Raw genomic sequence first — 25,789 nt, 5'->3', positions numbered from 1 at the left:
GTCTCATAAAATGTGCGGGCTACTCTTTGGCCGAACAGGAAGAGATGGGATTTTGAACAGAACACATGGGTGTGTGTGTGTGGGGCTGACAAATCTGGGCGCCCCCCCCCCACTCGTTGACCAGTGCAGCATTAGTCATTGCAGCTGTGGCAGAATTTCATTTCAAAGGCAGTTTTTCTTCTTCTTTTCCAAATGGGCCAAAAATGTTGGAATGTAACATTTGAAGATTTATTGAGAAGGCAGTGACTTCTTAAGAATACCGCATGGAGTGTGTGTGGGGACGGCTCGTGTTTTAGAGCGAGTGGCTCGCAATTTAAAGGTCGTGGGTTCAAATCCCAGATGAAGGTCGGGGGGGGGACGTGGGTGCGGGGGAGGCGGGAGGGAAAGGGGGAGAGTTCACTCGGGCCCATCATCAATCTCAGGTTGATAAAATAAGAACCGCCTCGTGGAAAGTCAACGTTAGCTGCCTCTTATTGAACGTAAAAATTATGGAATTTCCACAATTGGCTCAGGGCTATGAATAAGGAGATTAGTGCTGCCCCAATCAATGCCTGCGTGAGCAGAAAGCCACAAGTCTGAAACTTTTGACACTGCCATCCGCTGCGATCCGTACACTCTTAGACAGACTTTTTTCTCCCCAAGAGCCGCTGCTGTTCCCTAATGGTCCCGCGATCCAAAAACCTTTGTAGTACCTGCACACGAGCTGATTTCGTCGCTCCATCTCCACGGAGGACGCCCTTTCGTACACGCATGTTTAAAAACGTGCGTTTAGAATATTTGGCTGTTGCTATAATTTTCAGCAGCCAGGTTGCTTCTGAAAAAGAGCTACGTAGCTCAGTGGGGCCTTACCTGGTAGAATAAAAACTTAAATTATAAAAAAAAAACTCATCGTTAGTTTTGACCACCTTTAAGAATTACGCGCACAAGAAAAACATTTATCTGTTTAGCTTTCCGCTCGTAAATGCTGCAATTTTGTTGTTGTTGCAAAGCTGTTCACATTTTTTGGGCCTTTTTTTACGGATTTCCTATCCAATTATGACATAAAACAATTTAAGAGTTAAACTTAACCTGTTGATTTCATGCGAGCGCAAGATTGAAGGGACTAAAATGTCAGTTGCTTTTTGTTTCTGCACATAAGCTGATGACGGTTTGCATTTGCAGCTTATCAAGGTGGATGAATCAAAATGACGTCCGATTAAAAAAAACACAACAGCCAAACACGCTTAAATTTTGGTCTCCCACGATTTGAGTAGGCAAACATTTTAACCTTAAATGCTTGTATCTCACCACGTTAATGTTTGTATCTGGAGGTTTTGAAGGGCACAGAATTTGAACACCCAATAACTGGGTTTTCTAGAGTGCTTTGTGGAAGAGTGACACTGACGCTGATATAATTCTGGCACGTACCACTGCACCTTGTATGAGTACAGTCATGTTGTCCAAGCAACAAGTTTCATTCACCATTGAACTCTTGCCGGAGAGAATCGTGGTTTCAATGTGAATCGCATGCAGTATCATTCCATCTCCTGGTTGGAATCACGTTAGAAGGATGAGCACTGTTAGCTACGTACGGTGCGAAAGAAGTTCTGATGATGGACGCTTGTGATTTATTTTATTTTATACCTACGTGACTTTACCGAAAGAACCACAGAGTATAAAGTTCAACATACATACATTATAAAATTTAGCATTTACTCCGTAGGTAAACACACACAGTTTGCAAACTCGCATACGTTGATATAACTCGACTGATGGAAATTTTAATCTTTGAGACAACAGTGAGTGAGGCTCGGAGTTGGACAATTGCCCATAGTCATGGAGAATGTGTGGAATTACAGGCATGCACATCTAAACTTGTGTGCAAGGAGTCCCGTGAGATGCAGGAGATGAAGATGTGTTGTTGCCAATGATTCATGCGTACTTGCCACAAGACATTTGTGGAATTTTTTTTTTTGCCAGCTTTGAGCAAATTTAATTCACGCACGTGGCTGCACTTAAGATTCACAGTGGCGGACGTGGATTGTAAAGTTGCGCAACAATGTAAACGGATTACTTGAGGCAGGTGCCAGTAATCCATACATATTCTTTGGGTCTTTCGGTAAAGTCACGTAGATAGGTTCAAAGAAAATAACAAAAAACTGCGACGTTTCGATCACAGGATAAGGGGGTTAGCTTCTAAAGGCAAACTCTTTATAAAGGTTTAAAATGGGCATAGCCAAAATGTCAGCAGCATGGGCGGGGCAGCTAATGCTAATGTAAGTGATGGGCAGCGACCGTGATGGCGGTGGGTTTCCACCAATTAAAGGGCTGCCAGGTAAAAAATTAGCATGTTAATGTAAGATCGGTGAGCGGCCTCCACGGCGAGCGCACTGAGGTGGCTATGTTAATGTGAGAGATTAGCGTGTTAATGTGAGCGATTAGCATGTTAATGTAATATTGCAGAGCCACCGCCACGTTGAGGTCGGAGCGCGAAGGTGGCTGTGTTGGTGTGAGATATTTAACGTGTTAATGTAAAATCGGAGAGTCGAAAATAACAACTAGCATCAGAAGGTGGCAGGATGGGAACATCACAGCCAGTTATGACTTAAACTGGTTAATAACGTCCTTCCAATGATTGCTAAGTTTGTACCCATCTTCTCGGTTGAATTTGTGTCTTTATATAGGGATGGCTTCATGGACGAATCTTTGTTGATAGCCAGTGGGTTTGCAAAATACCTTTGTCTTAGAGAAATCAAATTCGTGTGAGCCCACCGCATTAAAACGAATTTGAAATTGGAGATGTTGCTCTGCACCTACACCATCATCAGCTAGCCGCACGACAAGAAGAAGACTGTTGTTGCTGTTTTCAGTCGAGTACGATTAGCTCCAGGGGTTCATAATGGCCGTGTCAAAAGTCATGAAGCTGTCACCCCTGACTCGATTCCGGGTTTTGGCCGCTTTATGATTAAACTTGGTTCTCCAAACATAGCAAGCTGATGGTCTGAGTTCGGTCACTAATAATTTGATTTATTGTCTGAATTTCTGTAAACTGATGGATGCGGTGGTTAGCATTGTGAACCCAGCTACATGAAGTTTGATTCCTAGCCACGGCTAACATTAGTGGTGAGTGCCCCCCACCCCATCCTCCAACCCCCACTCAATAGAATGGTCAAGTATGGTGATAAATCCCCTTTGACTGACATGACACGGAAAAGGGGCTTTATGCACCAATGCATTGACAAATGGCTAAACGTAATATTATTACTTTAATTGTTTCCCGTAAGTACTGGGGAAAAGGGACGATGAGAGGTAATTACAAATTAGAGCCGTGCGAAGGAACACCGACAAGACGGACCCTGTCATCAGCACAGCACACAGAGAGGTGACCTGCAGGGTAGTGGTTGAACACGGCGTAAAAGGAGACATGCCAGCACTCCGCAGCGCCGAGGGTGACGCAGTTCAGCGACTAACTGACCTCCAAATTTAACATCTAATTGTTGCTCAAGGTCAGCCATTTGAAAGCGTGTAACGAGACGGAACAGTCGGCCCGGTTCGATTCCTCCACTCGCGTTGTTGTTGTACTGTACTTGGTGGGAACGGTAACCGCGCTCGCTTGTGATAGCGAAGCGATAAGGAGGTGACGCCTTGCCATGTGACGAACACTGCTGTGCATGGTGGTGTATAAAGAAGAGCCCTACTACCTTTGGCAAGACTCCTGTTGAAGGAGAGCGGTGTGTGTGAACGAGAGGCTAGCGTGCTGCGATACGAACCCAGGGACCCGAGTTCAATTCCCGCTCACGGCCTCCCCTAGGTTAACTCGGCCTTTAATGAGTACCTGGTGCTGTGTGTAAACACCGCCACATGGCAGACTAAGGCAGGCCGGGCGTGGTGCTGGCCACCCCACACCAGAGGTCGTAAACGGGTTTTGATTCCTTACCCGTACCCGTACCCGGCCGGGTACGGGTAGCCATTTCCTACCCGTACCCTACCCGAAATGAGTGACAAACGGCTACTCACCAGTGACTCACGGCCTACCCGTACCCGGCCGCACCAGGGTCGCAAACGGCTACCCGTACCCGTACCCGGCCGGGTACGGGTACGGGTAGCCGGCCGGGTACGGGTACGGGTAGCCGTTTGCGACCCCTGCCCCACACCCCACCTTCGTGTGTGTCGTTCTGGCCTTCATAGGTGCCACTCGCTTAATAGGCTACACGGGGGTGAGGGGGGGTCTTTGTCTTTGTGCCACGTTGCTTTCCAAAGTTGTTGCCTCATACCGGCAGTGTCGCAATTCTCACGTGTGGCCATAGCGCAGGGCGTTCGGGTGATCGCGTGCCGGCCGGCTGGCCGGGTGGTGCCTGGAACTGGAGAGTGGCGGCGTTGTTATTTTATTATTATTGTTTTAAATAAAAAATATATATAATTCCGCGGGCATCTGTTGCATTGTGATAACACGTCGTTGTAGGGAAGTGGTCGTCGGGTTCCAGATTTCTTACGCTTTCCTCATGGCCTGCTGCCCGCTTGTGGTTTCTCTTAAAGCGACCCTGGAGGCTTGTTCTATACGCACGTGTTCATGTGACACACTCCGCATCGTTCGTGCGTGCGTATACACGCACACGTTTAAGGTAGCGCGGTCAACGTCCGGCCTTTTTGTCAATCCACTGCTGGATGAGGGCCTTCCGGCGATTCGCATGTGGATTTACGGTCAAACGTACACGTTTGACCGTACTTCACCGCGCTTTTCAGCGCAGGTTGCTGAAGGCAGGGTACACATATGTGGGGGGAATAGAAGTACAGTACAACAACAGATTCTCCTGCACTATTGTCTCCTGCCCACCAGGAAGCCCGGCAAGCCCTGTGACAACCTGTTATGTGCAGAGCAGCACAAGCTGCTGCCCCCTTTACAAGATATAAGGGTCACCCATCCAGCCTGAGATAGCCCTCCATTGTGTCATTCCACTGCTGGATGAGGGCCTCCTGCACGCCGTGCGTGTCATGGTGGGGGGTGGTGGGGGGGAGGGTTTACTTGAACATACTTCGCCACGCCGGTTAGTGTGGATTGGTGAGTAGATGTGGAAGTATAGAAGTACAGGAAAGCATTTTGCAATGCTGCCATCCGCTGCCCGCAACGTAACTTGGCTCTGTCGCCACCTACGACAGTTTGGCGTGCATGGTGGTCGCCCATCCAAGTGTTCTTCACTGAGTGCACACATTTGACTTGGAGGCAACAAGTTTATTACACAGCCCCAACAGGGCAACTACATAAACCGACACACGTTAACTAGACCCCAACAGGGTAACTACATAACCGGGTCGGTCGGTAACATCCTGACTGACCCACGATGTCGAGTGGAGACCGAAGATCGGAGAGACGTAGTGCCGAGGGTTGATTCCAGAGAACAGCACCGATCCTTCCTCAAGGCTCCGGCCCCTACATCACATGTCCCTCTCTTGCCCTTTTGGGCCCCCCTTGCCACCTCGTCTGGTCACGTGCCCTCTCTGGGTCACCCAGACTGTCACTGCCACCAGAACTATGCCCCCTAGGGCTCGGTTCCACGGCATACCCACTCTGGTGCCCGAGAGAGGCCCAAGACCCACAGCTCCACTCTTGTGATGGGAGCTGGCGCTAAGCGCCATAGTGACCCCATTTATGTCACTACACAAGTATTATCCAGGCTCGACCCCTGCTTAGATCTTATTTTCCTTATTCATAAGCAAGGTTGGCAATCGTGATGGCTTAACGTAAGGCACTTAGTTCCCAGGCGTTTACATTACTTCGATTATTTGGCTGCTATGCATTTCCACATGATAAGCCACGTCACTGAGCTATCATTTGTGGCGAGGTCGCTTATGAAAAAGAAGCTAATAGCTCTGTGGGCCTTAGCTGGTAAAATAAAAATAGTTTTTTAAAATTATTTGCTTACCTTTTCTATACTTTGAACTCCTATCGTGTTTTTTATTATAACTTCCTGACTCAGACTGGAAATCTGTGAGAAAAAAAAAACACCTTTTATAGCTCATTGGATTCCTCCTGCAGTATAAATAAAGATTCCGATTCTCATTCTCAACTCGCTCGCTACACTTGGGAACCCGGCGTGACCACGGTTGGGCCGCTGAAACCGATTCAAACCCAGGATCTCAGCGGCGACCGCTTGGTGTCTCCGACGCGATCATCTCTGAGCCGGCCGGCCACCCATCGACACCAAAATCACCGACTCCACGCTCATAAACACACAGACGCTTACGACCCCTGTGTGCGGTGGACTGTGAACGTGAAATCCAGCCCCCCCTCACCCAATCATGATCATCATCGCTTGCTGTAATCCCCCCCCCCCCCGAGCTTATATTTCGGCTGCCCCACTTCACACTCTTGTTTGCTCTTGTCAGGCCCGGATACTGACACTTGAAATGTTACTGTAGTGCTTGTACGATCGGCCATAGATACACGTGCCTCTTCCTACGGTCATAATGGGGTACGACGGGTAGGTCCGTCGATTGTAAGCGTATTTCAAGTAACTTGCAGCCGTTCTCCAGCAAGCCACTGTTGGATGAAGGCCCTCACCATTTGCCATGTCAGTACGTGGGGTTTAGTTTAGAATCAGCATTGCGCGTTTAGAGTATTCGGCGGCTCTAAATGTCCACATGATAAGCCACTTCGTTGAACTATAATTTGTGGCCAGGTCGCTTCTGAAAAATAGCTATATAGCTCGGTGGGCCTTACCTGGTAAAATAAAAATATCTTCTTGGTTCTTTCGGTAAAGTCACGTAGAATGGAAATAATAAAATACTAAAAATAAAACATTATAAAATAATTCTCACGACGTTTCGGCCACAACGCAAGCAGCCGTCCTCAGGTGAAGAACAGGTCTGTCGGGAAGACGCTGTCTTTATTTTATTATGTTTTATTTTTATCATTTTATTATTTCCATTCTACGTGACTTTACCGAAAGAACCAAGAAGATGAATCCCTGCAGTCACGATAGCTTTAAATTGAAAAATAAAAATAGTTGAGTTTTTAGTTTACTGTACGGTTGAAGGAGAGAAGGGCAAGACCAGTTCAGATTTCACTCGCCACTGATGGGAGCCGTGGCTGGGAGTTGAAACTCGGTGCGCTAATCGCGATGCCACCACTCTGGCATGGTGCTTAATAGAATGCAATCGATATTCATGCTCGTGATACGTGCGTTTGATCGCTCCTGTTGGAATTGATTGTTTACAGTTAATGGGAATTATGTGGGAGGGAGTGATGCTGAAGTGGCACTGTGCTGTGAATCGGGCGACCTTTGTTCAATCCCCGGCCACTGCTAATATCAGTGGCGAGTGATATCTGAACTGCTGGTCCTGACCGTCTCCCGCTCCTTCACTAACCTGTGCCGACAAGCGTGCTTAAGCATGGTCGAACAACCTCCGCAACTAACACAGCGTGGGGGGGGGGGGAAGGCCTTCATCCAGCAGTGGATTGGCAAAGGCCTGTGTAAATCTGCATTCGAATCGTACAATGTTACTTTGAAAACAATGTAGCAAACAAAATTAGAAAAATGCAAATTAACCGACAGATAAAACAAAAATGAGAGTCGGTAAAAATGGAACGAGAAAGAATCGGTTCTTGAATCAAAGTGCAACCCCCGAATCCTGACATTTCTTCGGAAACTCGGGTGCAGTGTGAAAAACATTGACATTGGAAAGACAAAGGTGGCCAGGCGTGACGCTAACCACGCCCACCCCCTCGTGTGCCGTGTCGCCCTTAACCCTTTCCTGTTCTGCAAGTAGCACCCCCGAATCTCGGAACGCTCTAGCGGTTAGCGTTCATTTTATTTAGAGAGGCACATCGCCGTCGTTTCTAAAGACATTGCACTCACCGCCAGGGCCTGATTAAGATTTAGTAGGCCCCTGGGCTACAGGTACTGTGAGGCCCCCAGTAATGTTTTCAAAAGGAAAACAAAGTTAAAGAAAAATATAATTTATTTTTACAAGGCTAACAACAAATAAAATTCAGAATTCACAAATGAAATAACTTTTCACTTCATCTCTGGAGGCCCTCCAGCTGGTGGAGGCCCCTGGGCTTCAGCCCCTAAATCCCCACGCCTGAATCCGGCCTTGCTCACCGCAGAGAGCTGTTGTGATGTGGCCACACTCGATGATAGATGCCACCCACCTGTGCCACACGCTGTCCCGCATGGCCTTTCTGTTACGATGACGTACACGTATGTCATCGGAATGGGAAAGCATTAATCGGCGCTCTCAAGCAACATTTGTCCCCCTGCGGTCTCTGAGACTAACAGCGGTGAAGCTGTTGGGTGTGCAGGTGGTGCAACTGCACTGGGTCCCACGGACTTTGGTGGGGGGGTGGGGATTATGAATAGGTAGGGGAACCCCCCCCCCATTTCACCATATCATTTCTTGCACCAGGGTCCATGCCAACCACGCTAAACCATTGAAATCGGCGCGGCTGTGTCTGTGCACTGATCACACAGGCGTTCGGGAACGCAAAGACCGCTCACAACGACAACTCCAGCCGCTTCGGAAAATTCATCCAAGTCAACTACAGAGAGAATGGAACCGTGCGCGGGTACGTTCCCCCGCCCACACCCCTCCCTCCTCCTCGCCCATCCCTCCATCCGTCTAGTCGAGACAGTTGGGCTTGGATATTGAAATGTGTTTTGCGTGACCCCCCCCCCCGCTAGAGCCGGCTACAGTCACCACAAATTCATCCACTTGTGACTCGAAACTCGACCGCCGAATCACAGTCAATTCGTGGAATTGGCGGGTGGGGGCGGGGAGGATGGTGGGGGGTGTGGGATGGGGGGGTGGGTGGTGGTTGTGGAATTTTCGATAGGCCTGTGCACAAAATGTAAACAGATATCACGTGCGGCCTCGTTAAAAATTGTGGGCATTTACGAATGACAATTGTAAATTTTGTAGTGGGTTTCACTCTGCAACACACCGGGTGTGCTGAACTAGTAACTAATTGACACGTTTTGTTTACGCGACGAACCCCACCACCCGACACAGCGAACCAGTAAGGTTTTTCACGTCAAAAAAACGTGCTAATTAGTTACTAATTCAGCCCACCAGTGTGTTGGAGAGTAAATCCACAACATTTACTATTTGAGTACGACGTTTCGCTGGTAACTACATCCAGCATCATCGGGCGATTTTGCCAGAATTGTATCAAATGGCTATTAAATTAAACTACGTTTTCGATAGTTTTAAGTGAGATGAACGCCTCTGATTAAATGCCATTGCGAATGATGAACCTCGTTACTGTGCTGCATCGAACGAGCCCCACCAGGAGAGAACCCTTGTGTAGTGAATGCACCAGTCATCTGCATAAGGGGCCACACTCTAATGATGAGGCAGAAGTCGACACCAGTCCAGGATTTCCCTACTGCAACGAATTCCGCTCCAAAAACATTGGTCCAGAAGACAAATATGCCTATGGGCCTAAACATATTTCCTTTTTTATTCTTGGCAATGAAGGGCACACACCCACACACATCCATTCATTTATTTATTTATTCATGCATTTATTGATTTATTTATTCATTCATTTATTTAGCTATACAACAATAATTGGTTGCGGGGTGGTAGCCCAGCACCTTAGCGGATTGCACTTTTAACCCTGCGACATGAGTTCAATTCCCGGCACGGATAACCTCAGTGGTTAGCGGTATCTTAACCAGTCTTGAGGCCCCCTCACCTTCATCAATCCACCCTGGTTAGCTTCGTAAAGCATAGCCAAACTGTTCCCAGCAGCACGCGGAGGCCTTCACCCATGAGTGGATTGACGCTGGGCTGTAAAAAAGATCCACGTAAACGACATTAACCCCGCCGCATTTGTCCTCGTCGATTCGTCGATGCCCTCCGCAAACCGTACAATCGCCGTTGCTACGTAACGCGTCTGTCGCCGGGAAGGCGATCGACCTTTTCCGAGATCACGCCCGACGTGGTGGTCTCCGGCGATTTTTCTCGCGTGACGAGGCCCCCCCCAACCCCCCCCCCCTTCTTCTAAACGGTTCCTCTTGAGCGAGCCCCTTGGTGTGCGTCCTCCTGCCCCTCGCTCAGCTCCCTCCTAAGCGAGTTAGTGGCAATCGCAGCCAATTTGCCAGCTGGGACGCGGCGGTCGTTATCGAGTTATCTCGTGATTTATGGAATGTGTCTTGAGAGCGGCGGCTGTGGTAATGGATAAGGGTTAATTCAAGGTTATGAAAATGATAATTTACAACCCTCTTTTGTCAATCCACTGCTGGATTAAGGCTCCCTCCCCCCCCACCCGATGCAAAGTCGGTCACAGGGTTTTGGCTGGCTGATCGGTGCGGTTTGGTGTTGGGGGGGACCAGCTCAGACTTCAATCGCCACTGCCGTTAGCCGTGGCCCGGAATCAGATTCAGGCCACCGGGTTCATAGGGCGGCGCGCAAAACCGCTGCACCACCGCTCTCCCCAAGGCTATGACAAAAAAGAACGAGAATGTAAACGTAGATGTACAAAGACAAAGATCACCCGTATAGCATTCACAGACTGTAGGACCAAGTGCTGTTTGCGAGCAGCACCTATGTAGGCCGGCACAGCACACGAGGGGGTGGGTGGCCAGCACCATGCCCAGTCGCCTTTGTCTCCCAAGTGGCGATCTTTACACATCGCACCGGGTACTTATTTGAGGCTGAGTCGACCTAGGGGAGGCCCAGGATGAGTTCAGATAATCGTCACCGGTGTTATTGGCCGTGAGCGAGAATTTCACTCTGGTCGCCGGGTTCATAGTGCAGCGCGCTAACTGCCACACGACCGCTCCCCACATGTACACACACACACTCAAACTCATAAAATATGAATAACAACAACTCATGTAACCATGGGGCTAAGATGTTGCGCTGCTAATCTGAGTGTTGCTATCCACAAGACATGACAAATCCATACACACTGCCCATCAATATTCACAAACATGCGCAGAGCAAACCGCATGCATGCTAATACAGTTTAATGATCCTCCTGTGACCCTTAAGGGCTTGCCGGGTCAAGTGTGGTTAGCAAACCCTCTCTCTCTCTCTCTCAAGGGACAAATTACGTCAAGCGCATTTAAGCAGCTGGAGCCTCTAATTGAATTAAAACTGCCCCCCCTCGAAGCTAATGATTGGCAGAATGAATGCTGAGGGGAGTCTTGCAAACCCCCCTTTCCATGTGCTATAACCGCATTAGGTTTAATTGTTGTTGACAGAGTCTTGTATGGTCTGTCTGCACGACACAATGTGGATTTACAGGGCGGCTAAATACGAGCTGCGTATATCCCCCGAGGCTGTGCAGATTACGGGGTGCACAGTTTCATCGTGGAGAGGAGCACTCCGTCATTGGCTCGCACCGTAGACTTTCACAGGAGGTCCGTAGACCTGCGTGAGAAAAACAATTGCATTGAGCCACACAGGGACCCGCACCTCCCATTAGCACGGTTGGCTATGTACGGTGCGAAAGAAGTTATACATGCAGACGTACGACCCATGGACTTACATAGGAGACCACTATGCGTACGATCTCATGGAAGGGTTTGTCGTTCAAACGCTGGTCTTGCTAAGTCACAAATACAACAACCATATTAAGATGCCGAAGGATTAACGACTCCCCATGCAAGAGAAGTCATCGATGATGACCGAGAAACTTAAACTTAAATAAAAACTACATACTCGATACAACAGCTGTGCTACCACTGCACCTCCAACCAACACCCCCCCCCAATCCCCTCCGCCCCCCCTCCCCCCCTAATTGTCTTTCGTTTTGCTTGTCCAATTTTCTTGGCGACAGAGCCATAATGGAGAAATACCTACTGGAAAAGTCACGCCTCGTGTCGCAGGAGAAGAACGAAAGGTTTGGCGGGTCACGTTTTGCAGCGGATGTTGCCGCGGTGTAACGGTCTGCGCGACTGGGCTTGCATCGGGGAGGCCGCCGGATCGATCTCCTGGCGCGGCGTAATGAAAAGGATGGCGCGAGTTTTCTCGAATCTCAAATCCGCCTCTGTCCCACCCTGCGGTGGTCAGTGGGCGACGCCACCGTTAGTCGATCGGCAGGTCTCATGCGGTGTGGGTGCGGCCGCCTCTTCCAGCGTGGAAGAGTAGGCCAAATACCCGCTTAGAGAGCGGCTTTCTTAAGATGCTTCGAGTTGTTGGAGGTACCTTCCGTCTGCAGTGTCGTGAGCAAGACATCGCGCGGCTGCACCTTGAACATTTATATAGGTTTTAAAAGCTGAAATATTCGTCATTGTGTCATTCATTGTGCCCCTGAGCCAGCAGTGGAAATTCTACATTCCCATGGCAGGGCCCAGTGTGTCCATGGATGACCACTGTTAACTTCCTGTAGTGGTAGTACTTGTTTTATCCGTGATGGTGATCATAACGATGGGCTGAGTCGACTTCCTATTGGGATTTGAACTCGCATACTAATTGTGTGAGTAAAGCACTCTAGCCGGATTTAGCTATCCTTGAGAAAGCCGAATAGCCTCGTATATGAACTTGGCCTGGGATTCCTCTAGGTCGATTCAGTCTAAAATGAGTACCTGTTGTAGTGTGTAAACATCCGCACTGCGGAGGTGGCCCGGCGCGATGCTGCCGGCCACCCACCAAGATCGTACACGGTGCCGGCCTTAATAGGTGCTCGCTAATGGCACTTGCCCCGGCAGTCTGTCAAAAGGCTATACGGGGGATGTTTGCATTCGGGTGCGTTGCATGTCCTGCACATTTAATGTGAATGTTGTTTGGTCTCCACGCATTTGCAGGAATTACCACGTGTTCTACTATCTGTTGGAGGGAACAACCGAGGAGGAGAGGGAATTCTTACACCTCCTGCCGCCTTCGCACTACAACTACCTCAACCAGGTAAGACACCTTGACCTCGGCAAACGCAACCGTCGTCATCAGCGATTATCTATTCACCTCCTGCATACCAGGCCAGGCGGTTGACATCTCGCGACCGTAGCGCCCGTCACATTTGATTGTTGAAGTTTGTTTTTGGTTATGTATAAGGCAAGCAGACTGTTCAGTATAAACTCATTCTTTGTAAGTGGGAAAAATATCCTGGCTGATACTTAGCTCCCTGTAACTGTGAAGTGAGGTCCTTGTTAATTGTAACGAGATGAGGTTGCATTTAGACGCTTGGAATTCCAACTGTTGTTTTATGTGGCCTGGTTCGGTGGCAAGGCGGGCAGATCACGTGACTCGCAATCAGCACGTCGTGAGTTTGAATCCTTGCGAGGGATCAACTCGGTAGATCGCCGCTCTCCGATCTTACATTAACATGCTAATCTCTCACATTAACCACTTCGTTTATGACCCTAGGACTACACCCTATAAAAAACAGTTTGCATTCAGCAGATTTCCTCCTCTTTCCTCCTGATGACGATCGCTTTTACCGAAAGACCCAAAGAACATTACAAAATAACTTCATCACCGCAGAGATTGTATCGGAATGCAACAGAGGCGAAATTGTATTAATCGACTCAGTCTCAATTGTGTATCTGGTGCGAGGGACTCACGTCGTGAGTTTGAATCCTTGCGAGGGATCAACTCGGTAGATCTCCGCTCTCCGATCTTACATTAACATGCTAATCTCTCACATTAACCACTTCGTTTATGACCCTAGGATTACACCCTATAAGAAACAGTCTGCATTCAGCAGATTTCCTCCTCGTTCCTCCTGATGACGATTGCTTTTACCGAAAGACCCAAAGAACATTACAAAATAACTTCATCACCGCAGAGATTGTATCGGAATGCAACAGAGGCGAAATTGTATTAATCGACTCAGTCTCAATTGTGTATCTGGTGCGATGTGTATAACATCACCACAAGGGAGACAAAGGCAGCCGGGCGTGGTGTTGGCCATCCACCCCCCACCTCCTCTGTCATGCCGGCCTTCATAGGTGCTCGTCAACAGGATTTGTGCAAACAGTCTGTTAAGGCTATATGGGGGATCTCTGTCTTCGTGTGTGTACACTCGTGTGTCTGTCCCATCATTTGTGTGTGTGTTGCCGCTTGTGTGTGTTTCCATATGTGTGTGTATGTGTGTCGTCATCCACATTAAGTCAATGAGAAAATCCATCTCTCAAGAGTGGGATTGCTCCGAGCCTCCAACAGAGGTCAGTTTTAATGTATGGAACCATTTCACACTCACTGTCATGTCATTTCTGTGTATGTATCTGTCCTCCAAACGATTGCGAGTTTTGAGAAAATGCAAGTCACGAATCTCCAGGTTTCTGTCGGCCATCCTGAACCGATGGTGGAAATTCCACATTCCTATGGAAGGGATAGTCTTTCCTCAAAATATGTCCACTGTTCTTGTGAGATGAATTGTCCATTCATCATATCTCTTACAGAGCAGTGCAACCCTTTGAGTTAGAGAATGGCCCACAGCAGCTGATATCATAGAACTACATCTTAGATGCCTTCAAGTGGACTGTTCCGCACGGTAGGCGGAAAAACTTTCCTACCAACGCTGCCGCTGACAGCATTACAATAAAGCCGATATGTTAAATTCTTCGAGCTGGAAATTACCAAACAGTGCGAAACTCTATTTAATCTGATGGTTTTGGTTCATGCATCCATTGGTAACTGGGCTGAGACTATCAAATCACGACATTTCAGAACCCAATTTAATGACATGCGGCTTGAAACTGGATTCGAACTCAGAATTTCATTGGTGCCAGCACAGCGCTCTGACCTTTGAGTCACTCGGACACTTCTAAACTCGTGATTACAAGCCAAGTGTTCTAATCAAACCAACAATTGGGTGAGACATTCAACTTTATTCCCCGTGTGCCAATATAGCCGCTCGTATCGTGATTCGTCATGTTGAGCACAATCCAGCGTTGTCCTGTGGAATCGGATTCTGTTGTTAACCGGCCAATCACTATTGAAACGTATTCCTTGCTCGCTACCATATCCCTATGCAATGTAAGCTCGCTGGTATTGGGCTTGGCTCTGAACAATCTAATGTAATTGTTGGACTACACAATGCACCTGCCTTCATCCTCAGACTGACATCAACCGAGTGGAGGGGGAAGACTTGAAGCACGACTTTGAGAGACTCAAGCTGGCAATGGAAATGGTCGGGTTCCTTCCCAAGACTCGCGTGCAGTGAGTGAACACATAACCATCGCGCGGACTCCGGTTATCCTCGCAGCAGCGGCTTTTGGCTTGCCCTCGAACGAAGACGGTTGCCGTATCGCTTGCTTTCAGATGCGCTTCTGCGACCGTCTGGAACGCACTTTTTTTCCAATGTTAGGAAGCCTCTGGAGCAAAGGCACTTTCAAATCTCGATATGACAAACTAATTTCTTTAGAACTGCTTTTTGTGTTTAGTTTGTTGTCCTTCCCCCGCTCCTCCGATTAGCACCATTGGCTACATACAGTGCGAAAGATGTTCAATATACTTAGATACATCAACTAACCCTGTCTCTTGCCCGGACAATAGCTTTTACACTGGCTCATACCCTAAAACCAGCCCTAGTTATAACCCTCACCCTAGCTGTAACTCCAGCCCTGACCCTAACCCTTTTACCGATCCTAACCACGAATCTTAGCCTTGAAGTAAACATAGCCCTACCACTAGCCCTGATCCTACCTTTAACCAATGACGTTACCCTCAATCTAGTCTTGATTCTAATCCAGCCACAGTCTTAACTGGAACCCTACCTCTAATGCCGGGCATAGTCCTAGTCCTATCCCTCACCTTGACTATGAGTCTAGACCTGGTTCTAACCCAAACCTTAACTCTAGTCCTGACAATAACCCTATTCCTCGTCCTAACTAAGTCTAATCCAAGGCTGGCACTGACCCTAACTCCGAACTGTAACCCCAACACTCTCTTAAGTGCGTATGCACTTATAGGTTTGTTGGTGAGCGTGAGTGTGTCCGTGTCTGTGTGTTTGTCTTTATGCGTGTGTGGTAAAGCGGTGGTGCAGTGATTCACATCCATATATAACATCGGCAACGAATGATATCAGTTTAATTATTTTCAATCAATCTTGGTGCGGTGTGGAAACATCGGCACTAGGGAGATAAAGGCAGCCGGGTGTGGTGTTAGCCATACCACCCTGTCGTGTGGCATGCTGGCTTTCATAGTTGCTCTCGAAGAGCCCTTGTCACAACAGTCTGTGTAAGCTACACGGGGCGTCTTTGTCTTTGTGTGTGTAGGATTTTCACGGTCCTCTCTGCCGTCCTGAGTTTGGGAAACGTGTCGTTTCGCGGGAAGACGTGTCGGGATGACACGGTGGAGGTGGAATTGGGGAGCGCCATTTCCACCGTGTCCGAGCTGCTGCAGGTAACCACCGCACGCAGCCCGCACTCGGCATCGCCACGACTCGTATCAGCAACAACATCATCATGACAGCAACCACAACCACCATCATCATCACTACTACCAACAACATCATCATCACAACAACCACAACCACCATCATCACGACCAACAACATCATCTTCACCACCACCAACACCGTTGTCATCACTACCACCATCGTGACCACCAACATCATCAACACCACCACCAACAAAATCACAACCTCCACCACTAACATTGCCGAATTCTGTCCCGTGCTTCATCAAATTTGGCTCTCGCCTCCTTTTTGTTTTGCGGTCGTTTCCAGCGCCACTAATCCGTGTGACCATGACCGCGTGCGTGCGCGTGTTTGCCCACCGCTCGCAGGTCAAGGAGAGCTCTCTGATCGAAGCGCTGACCACTCGCAAGACGGTGGCGGTCGGGGAAAAGCTCATCGTCCCGTTCCGTCTGTGCGAGGTTTGTGTCAGAGATTGTTCTGCATTTTTTAAAAATTACTTTTTTGACCATAGGCCCTCCCTCCGTTGTTGGAGGCTTTTTCTGGGCTGGAGGACACAGTGTAACCGTGGGTAGCCACTCAGCCAAGTGGGCTCTGCCCACAAGTACAACGGGGGATGGCACTAATCTCCTTTCGTGACCCTGGGCCAGGGGTGGAGATTCCACATTTCCGCAGCAGGGCCCATTCTATCCACACGGTCCTTCTGGAACGCTCGACTCACATTTTTACTTGATTCACAATTGGAAGGTTGCAGGGACAAATCGGGACTGGTGCGTCAAATTGTCTCTACGTTATCATCATCATGAGTAGCAGCAGCATCATCATTGCCATCATCATGAGGGATGGAACTATTTTCTTCCCTGGTATGTGTGAATACATTTCTGCGATTTTTAGAAAGGCGTCAACTCTTTACCTTTGTTTGCTGACCGCTTGCCGTTTTTAGGCCTTGGGGTGCTCCGCAACTGTGAAGTGATAAATAGAAAAAAAGAACAACCCCAGCAACAGGTTCATCTTTTTCCAGAAAGCTTTTGAAACGGATTCAGGGGGAGACACTCCGACTTTCCGTGGGCTGACGTAGGAACACGCGAGCGAATTTGTTTCACGCGGCGCTCCGTCCAGCAAGGGTCAGGCGTGCCGTTTTTTGCCGGACGCCGCGGCGATGGCGGCGACAGCGGCGCGCTTTGAAACCTCCGGGGGGGGGTCGCCCCTTTAATGCCGCCGTTTGAACGCGGGGGTGGAGTGGGGGGCCCTTTGAATTGAAGTGGCCATCAAAGTGGCTTTCGTGGCGGTGCCGTGAAATGTCACCGCTTGCCTCCCGCCGACCGTCACTTCCCCCCCCTCCCCTCGCGCTCGCCAGTCCACGTTCACCTTTACGTGGGAGCAGCTGGAAAATCCCAATCGTGACCGTTAATAGGTGCCGCTGATAGTGGTAGTCCTAGTTGCAAGAATGGGAGGGATTCAGAAGTGTGTGAACTTCTTTCGCAACCCTGCGTAGCCAATCGTGCTAATCGGAGGTGCGAAGTTGTGTGTTCATCAGTGTAATCACTGTTGTTATCAGCAAGATCAATGGATCATCATCATCATCATCAGATGTGTTTTCGGGGTGTACAGCATGTTATTTGGCATTATCTGACGTTTCACTCCAGAAGTTCCCAGTGGAATGTTGTATCTGAACCAGTCCTGGGCCTGTTCTAGATCAACTCCTACTTAAATGGGTGCCGAGTGCGGTGCGTATATATTCGGACTTGGGAAACAAGGGAACAAAGGCGGCCAGGTGTGGTGTTGGCCACACCACCACACCCCCTCTTATGCCAAGTCGGCCTTAATAGGTGTTCGCTAACTAACAGCACTTGCCACAAAAGTTCGTGAAGGTTATTGGGAGATCTTTGTCGTTTGTGTGTGGAGTGGTAGTGCAGCGGGTAGCGTGCTGTGCTATAAACCCAGCGACCCGAGTTCAATTCCTATTCACGGCCAACACCAGTGACAATTATCTGAAACGGTCCGAAGCTGCCTCTAGGTCGACTCGGCCTCAAGTGAATGAGTGCCTGGCACAGTGTGGAAACGTCAGCACTGGGCAGACACAGGCGGGTGGGCGTGGTCGAGTGACGATTATCTGAACCAGTCCTGGGTTTATCCGGAGGGTCAACTCAGCCTCAAATGAGAACCTTGTGTGATTTGTAATCATCGCCACTGGGGGGACAAAGGCGGGCGGTTGTGGTGCTGGCCACCCAACTCCTCTCGTTTGCCTTGGCCGCCATCAAAAGGTGCTCGCCAACAATACTTGCCCCAACAGTCTGTTGAGGCTATAACGGCAGGGCGGGGGGATCTTTGTCTTTGTGAAACCTGCAGGCCATCACGGCGAGGGACTCGATGGCCAAGTCGCTGTATGTGGCTCTGTTCGATTGGATCTTGTTGCGTATCAACCACGCGCTGCTTCACAAGCGAGACCTGGAGGAGAATGTGCAGGTGAGCCTGGTCATCATCGTCATTAGCAACCTCAACGACATTGGCATCATCGCCGTAATGGTGAAAATAAAAAAGCAGACAAGACGCCTCCTTCCCGTGTTTGTCTGTCCACGTAATAAATGAAAGTGTTTTTTAGATTTTTTACAAAACCTATCGGCCACACGGCCTTCTTGTAGTGATTGTTCTTCAGCAGCGTTGATTTAACACGTGCAAAACTCTGCACCGCTTTCGACATTCACTGTCTCGTCAGCAGAGTCGATCTTGCTTCAAGCAATGCTGGTGAACCACCAGATGTTCATAGGCAAGGACCCTCTCTCGTAGATATGGGTCCTGTTTCTACGCAAAACTGTCTCTCTCCAAACATTAAATAATATTTTACACATCCCATGTAGCGTTCCGTGTATGCGTAAAGTGTGTGTTGGGAGCGGTAGTATCGTGGTCAGCGCACTAATCTACGAACCCGGTGACCCGAGTTAGATTCCCGCTCACAGGCAACATCGGTGGCGAACATCTGAACTGGTCCTGGGCCTCTCCTAGATCCACTCGGCCCTTGATGTGGGTACCTGATGCGGTGTGTAAACATCAGCATGGGAAGACAAAGGTGTGGTGCTGTGTTGACCTTCATAGGCGGTTTCCAAAAGCACTTGCCCCAACAGTCTGGGTCTCTTTTGTTTTTCTTGTATGTGTGCCAGTGTTTGTCAATAGGGGTGCTCGACATATTTGGCTTTGAGGACTTCACTCACAGCAACAGCTTCGAGCAGTTCTGCATCAACTTTGCCAACGAGCAACTGCATCACTACTTCAACAAGCACATCTTCAAGATCGAACAGGTATCTTCCTCTTGAATGGCTTAACTACATCTGTGAAGATGTTCAAATACCAAATAGACACCGATTACAAGGCATCAAGTCTGCATTAATCACGCGTAATTGTGGTAAAAATTGCAAGTAATTGCCGAGCTGCACCTTAACCTTTAGGAGGCCATTTAACAGTCCATTTAGACAAGGAGACTACTTTTCAAGGCAGACCGAGGATGATTTTGTATGTACGTATGTAGAACTTCTTTCCCACCGTACGGGGGAAGGACAATAAGATTATGGTGATTCGTTGCTGCTGCTGATGATGATGTTGCTGCTGGTGCTGATGAAGATGGCGGCGGCAGCCGCTGCTGATCTATGTACATTGAACTTTTTTCGCACCGTACGTAGCCAACCGTGCTATTCGGAGGTGCGGACGATGCCTGTAATAATGACGATGAACCCCTGACTGGCGATCGAAACTCGCGACCCTGCGATTACGAGTTGATCTCTCTCGCTCGAACCACCGCATCCCTCGCCGCTTTCCCACGCCCCCTCCATCCCAGGAGGAGTACGCGAGCGAAGGCATCGTCTGGCACAACATCGACTACGTCGACAACCTCGGCTGTATCCAGCTCGTGAGCAGGAAGCCCACCGGTCTCTTCCACCTGCTGGACGAAGAGTGCAAGTAAGTCTGGTTTTTAATTTGTGTCGCTTCATTCATCTATGAAAATCCTTCTCGCAGCAGCAGCAGCAGCAGAGGCAGTAGTCGCAGCAACTGTTCTACACGTCCTTTGTCGTATTCGGAGATCCCCGCGATCGCAAATGGCTAACATCGGTGGTGAGTGATGTCGGAAGCAGTCCTCGGCCTTGACCCTTCAAAAGCCCGCACTGACCCGTGTGGTGAAGGATGCTCAAGCAATCCCCCATGACTGACGCGGCATGGGGAGGCCTTCGATCAGCAGTGCATTGACGATGCTAAGAAAAAGATTCTGCTTATATAATGTCATAACGATCGAACTGTATCAATTAGACATGGAGCCTAGGTGAGATTTTGCGTTCATATAATATATACATAACATATTGTGACCCCAGGGGTTAATTTTCCCAGGGGGGGTGGGGGGGGGAGGAATATTGCTATAATATAATTTGTACCCTGGGCTTCAAAAAAATAATATTTTCGTAGTATTTCCATCCCAGTTTTTGGAATTCTATGGGGTCAAAATTCTATCTCACACCGGCTTGAATCGGTGCTCGCTATCAGCAGCTGCGCCTGGCACGTCTGCTTGGCTAAATGGGTGGGGGGGTTGGACCGTTCTCTTTATTGTCCCAGCTTCCCGCAAGCAAACAGTGGAACCCTGCTCCGGAAGTTCCGGCACCAGCACGAGCGGAGCGAGTTCTTTGAGATTCCGGCCGTGATGGAGGCGGCGTTCATCATCAGACACTTTGCCGGCCGTGTGAAGTACCAGATCAAGGTCAGTTATAACCGGTGCACGAGCACGTGTGGGGATTCATCGCCATCGCCATCAACAACGATAAAAAAACAGCAGCAGCGGCAGCTTACGTTGGCATCGTGCCTATAATGCAACCGGTGTCTCTGTGCACGAGTCACTGAATCTCCCAACCACCCATCCAGCCATACTCGTACTCGCGCACTCACCCGCGCAGTTGGCACGTGTTACACAGTTAATCCGCCTGCTTCACAGTGGATGTTGAAGATCTCATGCTTCAAATTGTACTCACAAATGACTGTAATAGCGAAACACATGGCAATTGTCACCCCCCCCTCCCCCCCCCGTACTGTGGAAACTTTGCAGGAACCTCCCTGAGACTCGGTGAGGCTTTCCTTGGTGGAAAAAAACCATTTGAATAAATATTTCCAAGAATAAATCTCCAGCGGTACCTACCAGGGTGGCATCTGGTCTCGACTGTGTCACCAACAAACGAACGGACAAAAGCGTCGTCTTCCCCCCCAGGATTTCCGGGAGAAGAACACGGACCACATGCGCGCGGACGCAATCGCCCTGCTGCGTGGCAGCAGCAGCGTGCTGGTGCGCGCCCTCGTGAGCCTCTACCCCGTGGCGCTGCTGCGCTGGGCCGTGCTGCGTGCGCTGCTGCGCTCTGTGCGGGCGTTCCAGGCCGGAGCCACTCGCAGGGCCGGGGTCAGGTCGGTCGTCGCCGCCGCTGCCGCTGCCGCCGCGTTATCGGGCGACGGAGCCCGCGATCACCGCGGTGAGTGGTTGCGCGTGCGTGTCTTCAAGACGCGTGTGTGTGTGTGTGCTTGGGGGGAGGGGTAGTGCAGTGACTAGCATGCTGCGCTGCGAATCCGGCGACTCTAGTTCAATTCCCGCTCATGAAACAACATCGGTGATGAATATCTGAACCGGTCCTGGGCCTCACCTAGATCGACTTATCCTCAACTGAGTGACCTGCCCATACTGGACATCTGTGAAAAAGAGCTTCACAGCTCATCGGATTCCTCCAGTCTCTCAATAAAGATTCTGATTTTGAGTGCCTGGTGTGGTGTGTAAATATCGCCACTGGGGAGACAAAGGCGATCGAGCGTGGTTATGTAGTGCCTTAATTAAGGCACTGAACAAAGAATTGGCGATTTGTACAGCAAAAGTTTGATGAGATGAGTTGATGAGAAGGATGGTAGTACATGAGAATGCTGATGCATGAAATAAACGATGGTGAAAGTGACAACGAGTGGTTAATGATGAGCCAGTGTGATGAATGGGTAAGGGATGACGGTGTTCATGATGGCGAAGGGAGGGGGAAGAGTAGTTTGGGTGAGTGAGGAAAAATCTCATCTTTCGTACGGCTGATGTAGATGCAGAGCAACGACTACAATTTCACTTTCAGGTGGTCAAGCCCAGATAGATGCGTCAGGAGCAGCGGAGTGTATCATCCCCGTGATGTCTCCTTCGTTTTTGCGGATCGGTCATTGCTTCGTTATATACGTTGTACGGTCTGTTCTGGACGACCGCAGTTGTGCAATGGAGAGCGAGCGAAAGTAATTTGTGTGTGTGTGTGTGTGATAGGCATCGGCGTCGACGGGGGGCCTCTGTCACCCGTCTTCTGCCCGCGAGCGTCCGGCAGCTTTCTTATGCACCCTGTGCACCAGCGGAGCCTCCAGATCCTGCGCCGGTGCTCGCAGGAGCGCGTGGCCGAAATCTCCCACGCAGGAGCGCCGCTCAGTTCCTCCCTCCCCTGGTACAGAGTCGTGAATACTCCCCCAAAACTGAACACAAAAAGCAGTTCTTAAGAAAATAAGTTTTCAGTCTAGGTTTAAAAGTGCACAGCTCCGGTGGCTTCCTCAAATCGGAAGGAAGAGCATTCCAGACGGCCGCAGAAGCACATCTTAAAAGCGCGAGATGCAGTGACCGTCTTGAAATGAGTACCTGGTGCGGCGTGTAAACATCTTCAATGGGGAGACAAAGGTGACTGGACATGGTGCTGGTCACACCACTCTCGTGCCATGAAGGCATTGATAGGCGCTCACTAACAGCACTTGCCTGAAAATCCGTCCATTTATAACGGGGAGTCACGATGACTGTCGTCAAAATTACCACATTTCGACAAAACTGGAATCGGAAACAAAGTGACCTAAATGGGGTTGCCAAAAACTTGAAAACCCAAACCAGGTCAAAGATGGCAATCTGCCAAACACATTTGGCCCTGACCACTACCGGTTGGCTCTCCATCCTGCTAATTAAATACTTCCGAAGACATGCACATTGGACGGTATTTACGTAAACCATCGCCGCACGTGATTTTTTTTGTCCCATTTGTTTGCAACTTACGCCGTGTTGTCCTTTCCCCGCACCTCGGATGAGCACGGTTGGCTTCGTACGGTGCGAAAGAAGTTAAACATACATACTGTGACCTGTGACCCCAGGGATGGCGCGTGCGGGATGCGCCGCCGAGGCTCATGGGATGTGTCGCGCGATGACATCTTCGCCTGCGCGGCCTCCACGAGGCTGCGGGAGCGCACCAACAGTATGTTCTGGTCAGTTCCCAATTGCCTTGTCACACACAATTGTTTACTCATTTAAATGTGATGAGGGTTTATATTTGGTTGTTAGTTTCTATAAATAGGATTGAGCCCTTACACAAATAATGCACGGCGTTTGTGGGACGAAATTAGCATGAATGACGCTAATAAAAATACAATTCTTTTTAACGGCGTTAAAATATTGTAGCAATATTTTTGGACTGGACAGTTTGAATTTAGCTATGGGGACTGAGCCTTTACCAGGGGGAGGGGCCGGGCCTGCCGTCAGTCACCGCAACGATACACAACTCTGTATGTGTGCGTGGGAGTGGTCGTGTAGCGGTTAGCGCGCTGCGCTATCAACCCGGTGACGATTATCTGCACCGGTCCCGGGCCTCCCCTAGGTCGACTTGGCCTCAAATGAGTACTTGGTGCGGTGTGTAAACATCCCCACTGGGGAGACGAAGGCGGTCGGGCATGGTGCTGGCCACCCACCCCCTCGTGTACCGTTCCAGCCTTCATAGGTGCTCGCTAAAAGAACTTGCCCCTACAGTCTGTTATGGCTATACGGGGGATCTTTATCTTTGTGCGTGGCACCAAATCGCCCAGAATGCCCCCAGTCTCACGAGAGCCCGGAAGCTAAAGCAGGTGTTTGAATCTGGCTAATGCTTGGGAGCGTGGCCGCCGTGCCCGAACAGGTCACCGGGGACTATGGTTTATAGTGCAGAAAAATCCTTTGTTGTACTGAACTTCTATGCTCCCGCAACTTTGCTTCCCGCCTTTGCCAGTCCACACTGACCAGTGTGGTCAAGAATGGTGAAATAATTCTCAGAATCCGTATGGTGTGGGAAGGCCGTCTTCCAGCAGTGGAGTGACAAAGGGAGCTACATATACAGTACATATATTGGAAGCCAGTCAAGTTGATGATGGGGTTGTGGACGATGGTCATTATAATGGTGATGGTTGGTTGCGATGATGATGATGATGATGGTGGTGGTTGTGGCAGTATTGATGTTTTTTGTCTCATTTAATTTCAGCCGGAAGAATAATTCCAAGCCCAAAATCAACTTACCAAAGGTAAGGTCAATCCTAGATCTCAAATACATTACTTTTGATGGATATAGCGGCGGTGATGACGTTTATGAAGGTGATGGTAATGATAGAGGTGGTGATGCTGATTATGATCATTTTGGTTAGTTCTGGGTGGTTGCTGCAGTGATTGTATCCCGGTCAAAGCACCTCCGATTAGCACGGTTGGCTACGTACGGTGCGAAAGAAGTTCAACATACGTACGTACATAATTGCAGCATTGATTATTCTCAGGTTGAAATCTTCGTTCATGTCATTGAAACTCGAGTTGGGCTCGTGTGCCATCTAGTGGTGTTTGGTAATCGCCATGACAGGCTCATTCATTTAAATGGAGACATGGGAAATCGGCATGGGGATTGGGCGTGGATTATGTGGATGATTTCTAGCCTTTAAAAGAATCCCATAAAATCATATTAGTAATTCCTGCAATCTCCAATGACATTGAGGGTAGCCTATGGACGCTACTTAAGATGGTCAAACAATCCCATTTAATTTAAATATGAATGCATGCTTCTCTGCATTAAGATTAATTGAATTATATAAGATTGTACCTGAGCTGTCGAAGAATGCACATTAATCTCCATGACGTTCCTGCATCTAAATGCAAACGAATAGGCTTCCTGGTTGCGATTTCCAGAATCAGAATCTTATCTTTCTACTGGAGGAATCCAATGAGTTTTGAAGCTCGTTATTACGGATCCATTAGGGGCAGGTAGGCAACTCAGAACATTCCAATGTTTACCGCTAGATGGCGAGCTTTGACGGCGATGGATTTCTGATTTTGATATATTTGATGCTCATGCTTCTGCCACTGCTACTGGCAGTTTCAGTTTATTTGGTATAGCCCTGTGAGCCATTCGGCTCTTGAATCGGGTGCATCAGCAGTGTTGCTGATGATTTTATTGTATACTAGCGGGAAGTACCCGGCGTTGCCCGGGGGATAAAAATATATTTAAAAACTTCTCAAAACTTAAAAACATAACTTATACAAATGAAAAGATAATTTGATCATTACCTCATTAATTAAAATTAAAATAAAACCCAACGCACGGTGGAAAAAAAACTTAGGCTCGGGCGCCAAGATTCGATTCTTGAAATCGCGCAAAGGAATCGAAGGTTGTGTATTTCTTTAGAATCGGCCTATTCCCGTTT

General features: G+C 49.0%; 1 protein-coding gene across 2 annotated transcripts in view; it reads left to right on the top strand.

The window, feature by feature from the left end:
• Nucleotides 1-25,789, top strand: part of LOC144945904 (unconventional myosin-IXb-like) — an 88,403-nt gene that overhangs the window by 30,313 nt on the left and 32,301 nt on the right. For both annotated transcript variants that reach the window (XM_078874536.1, XM_078874537.1), the window contains 14 exons: nt 8,451-8,545; nt 11,768-11,830; nt 12,735-12,834; nt 14,990-15,090; nt 16,149-16,275; nt 16,660-16,749; nt 18,638-18,754; nt 19,447-19,584; nt 20,118-20,239; nt 20,885-21,026; nt 21,528-21,783; nt 22,596-22,767; nt 23,453-23,563; nt 24,586-24,625. In XM_078874536.1, the coding sequence (XP_078730662.1) occupies nt 8,451-8,545; nt 11,768-11,830; nt 12,735-12,834; nt 14,990-15,090; nt 16,149-16,275; nt 16,660-16,749; nt 18,638-18,754; nt 19,447-19,584; nt 20,118-20,239; nt 20,885-21,026; nt 21,528-21,783; nt 22,596-22,767; nt 23,453-23,563; nt 24,586-24,625 (1,674 nt within the window). The remainder of the gene's footprint in view (nt 1-8,450; nt 8,546-11,767; nt 11,831-12,734; nt 12,835-14,989; nt 15,091-16,148; nt 16,276-16,659; nt 16,750-18,637; nt 18,755-19,446; nt 19,585-20,117; nt 20,240-20,884; nt 21,027-21,527; nt 21,784-22,595; nt 22,768-23,452; nt 23,564-24,585; nt 24,626-25,789) is intronic.

The sequence above is a fragment of the Lampetra fluviatilis genome, chromosome 39 (genome assembly GCF_964198595.1).
Source record: "Lampetra fluviatilis chromosome 39, kcLamFluv1.1, whole genome shotgun sequence".
Lineage (NCBI taxonomy): Eukaryota > Metazoa > Chordata > Hyperoartia > Petromyzontiformes > Petromyzontidae > Lampetra > Lampetra fluviatilis.
This window is presented reverse-complemented; position numbering and strand designations above follow the sequence as displayed.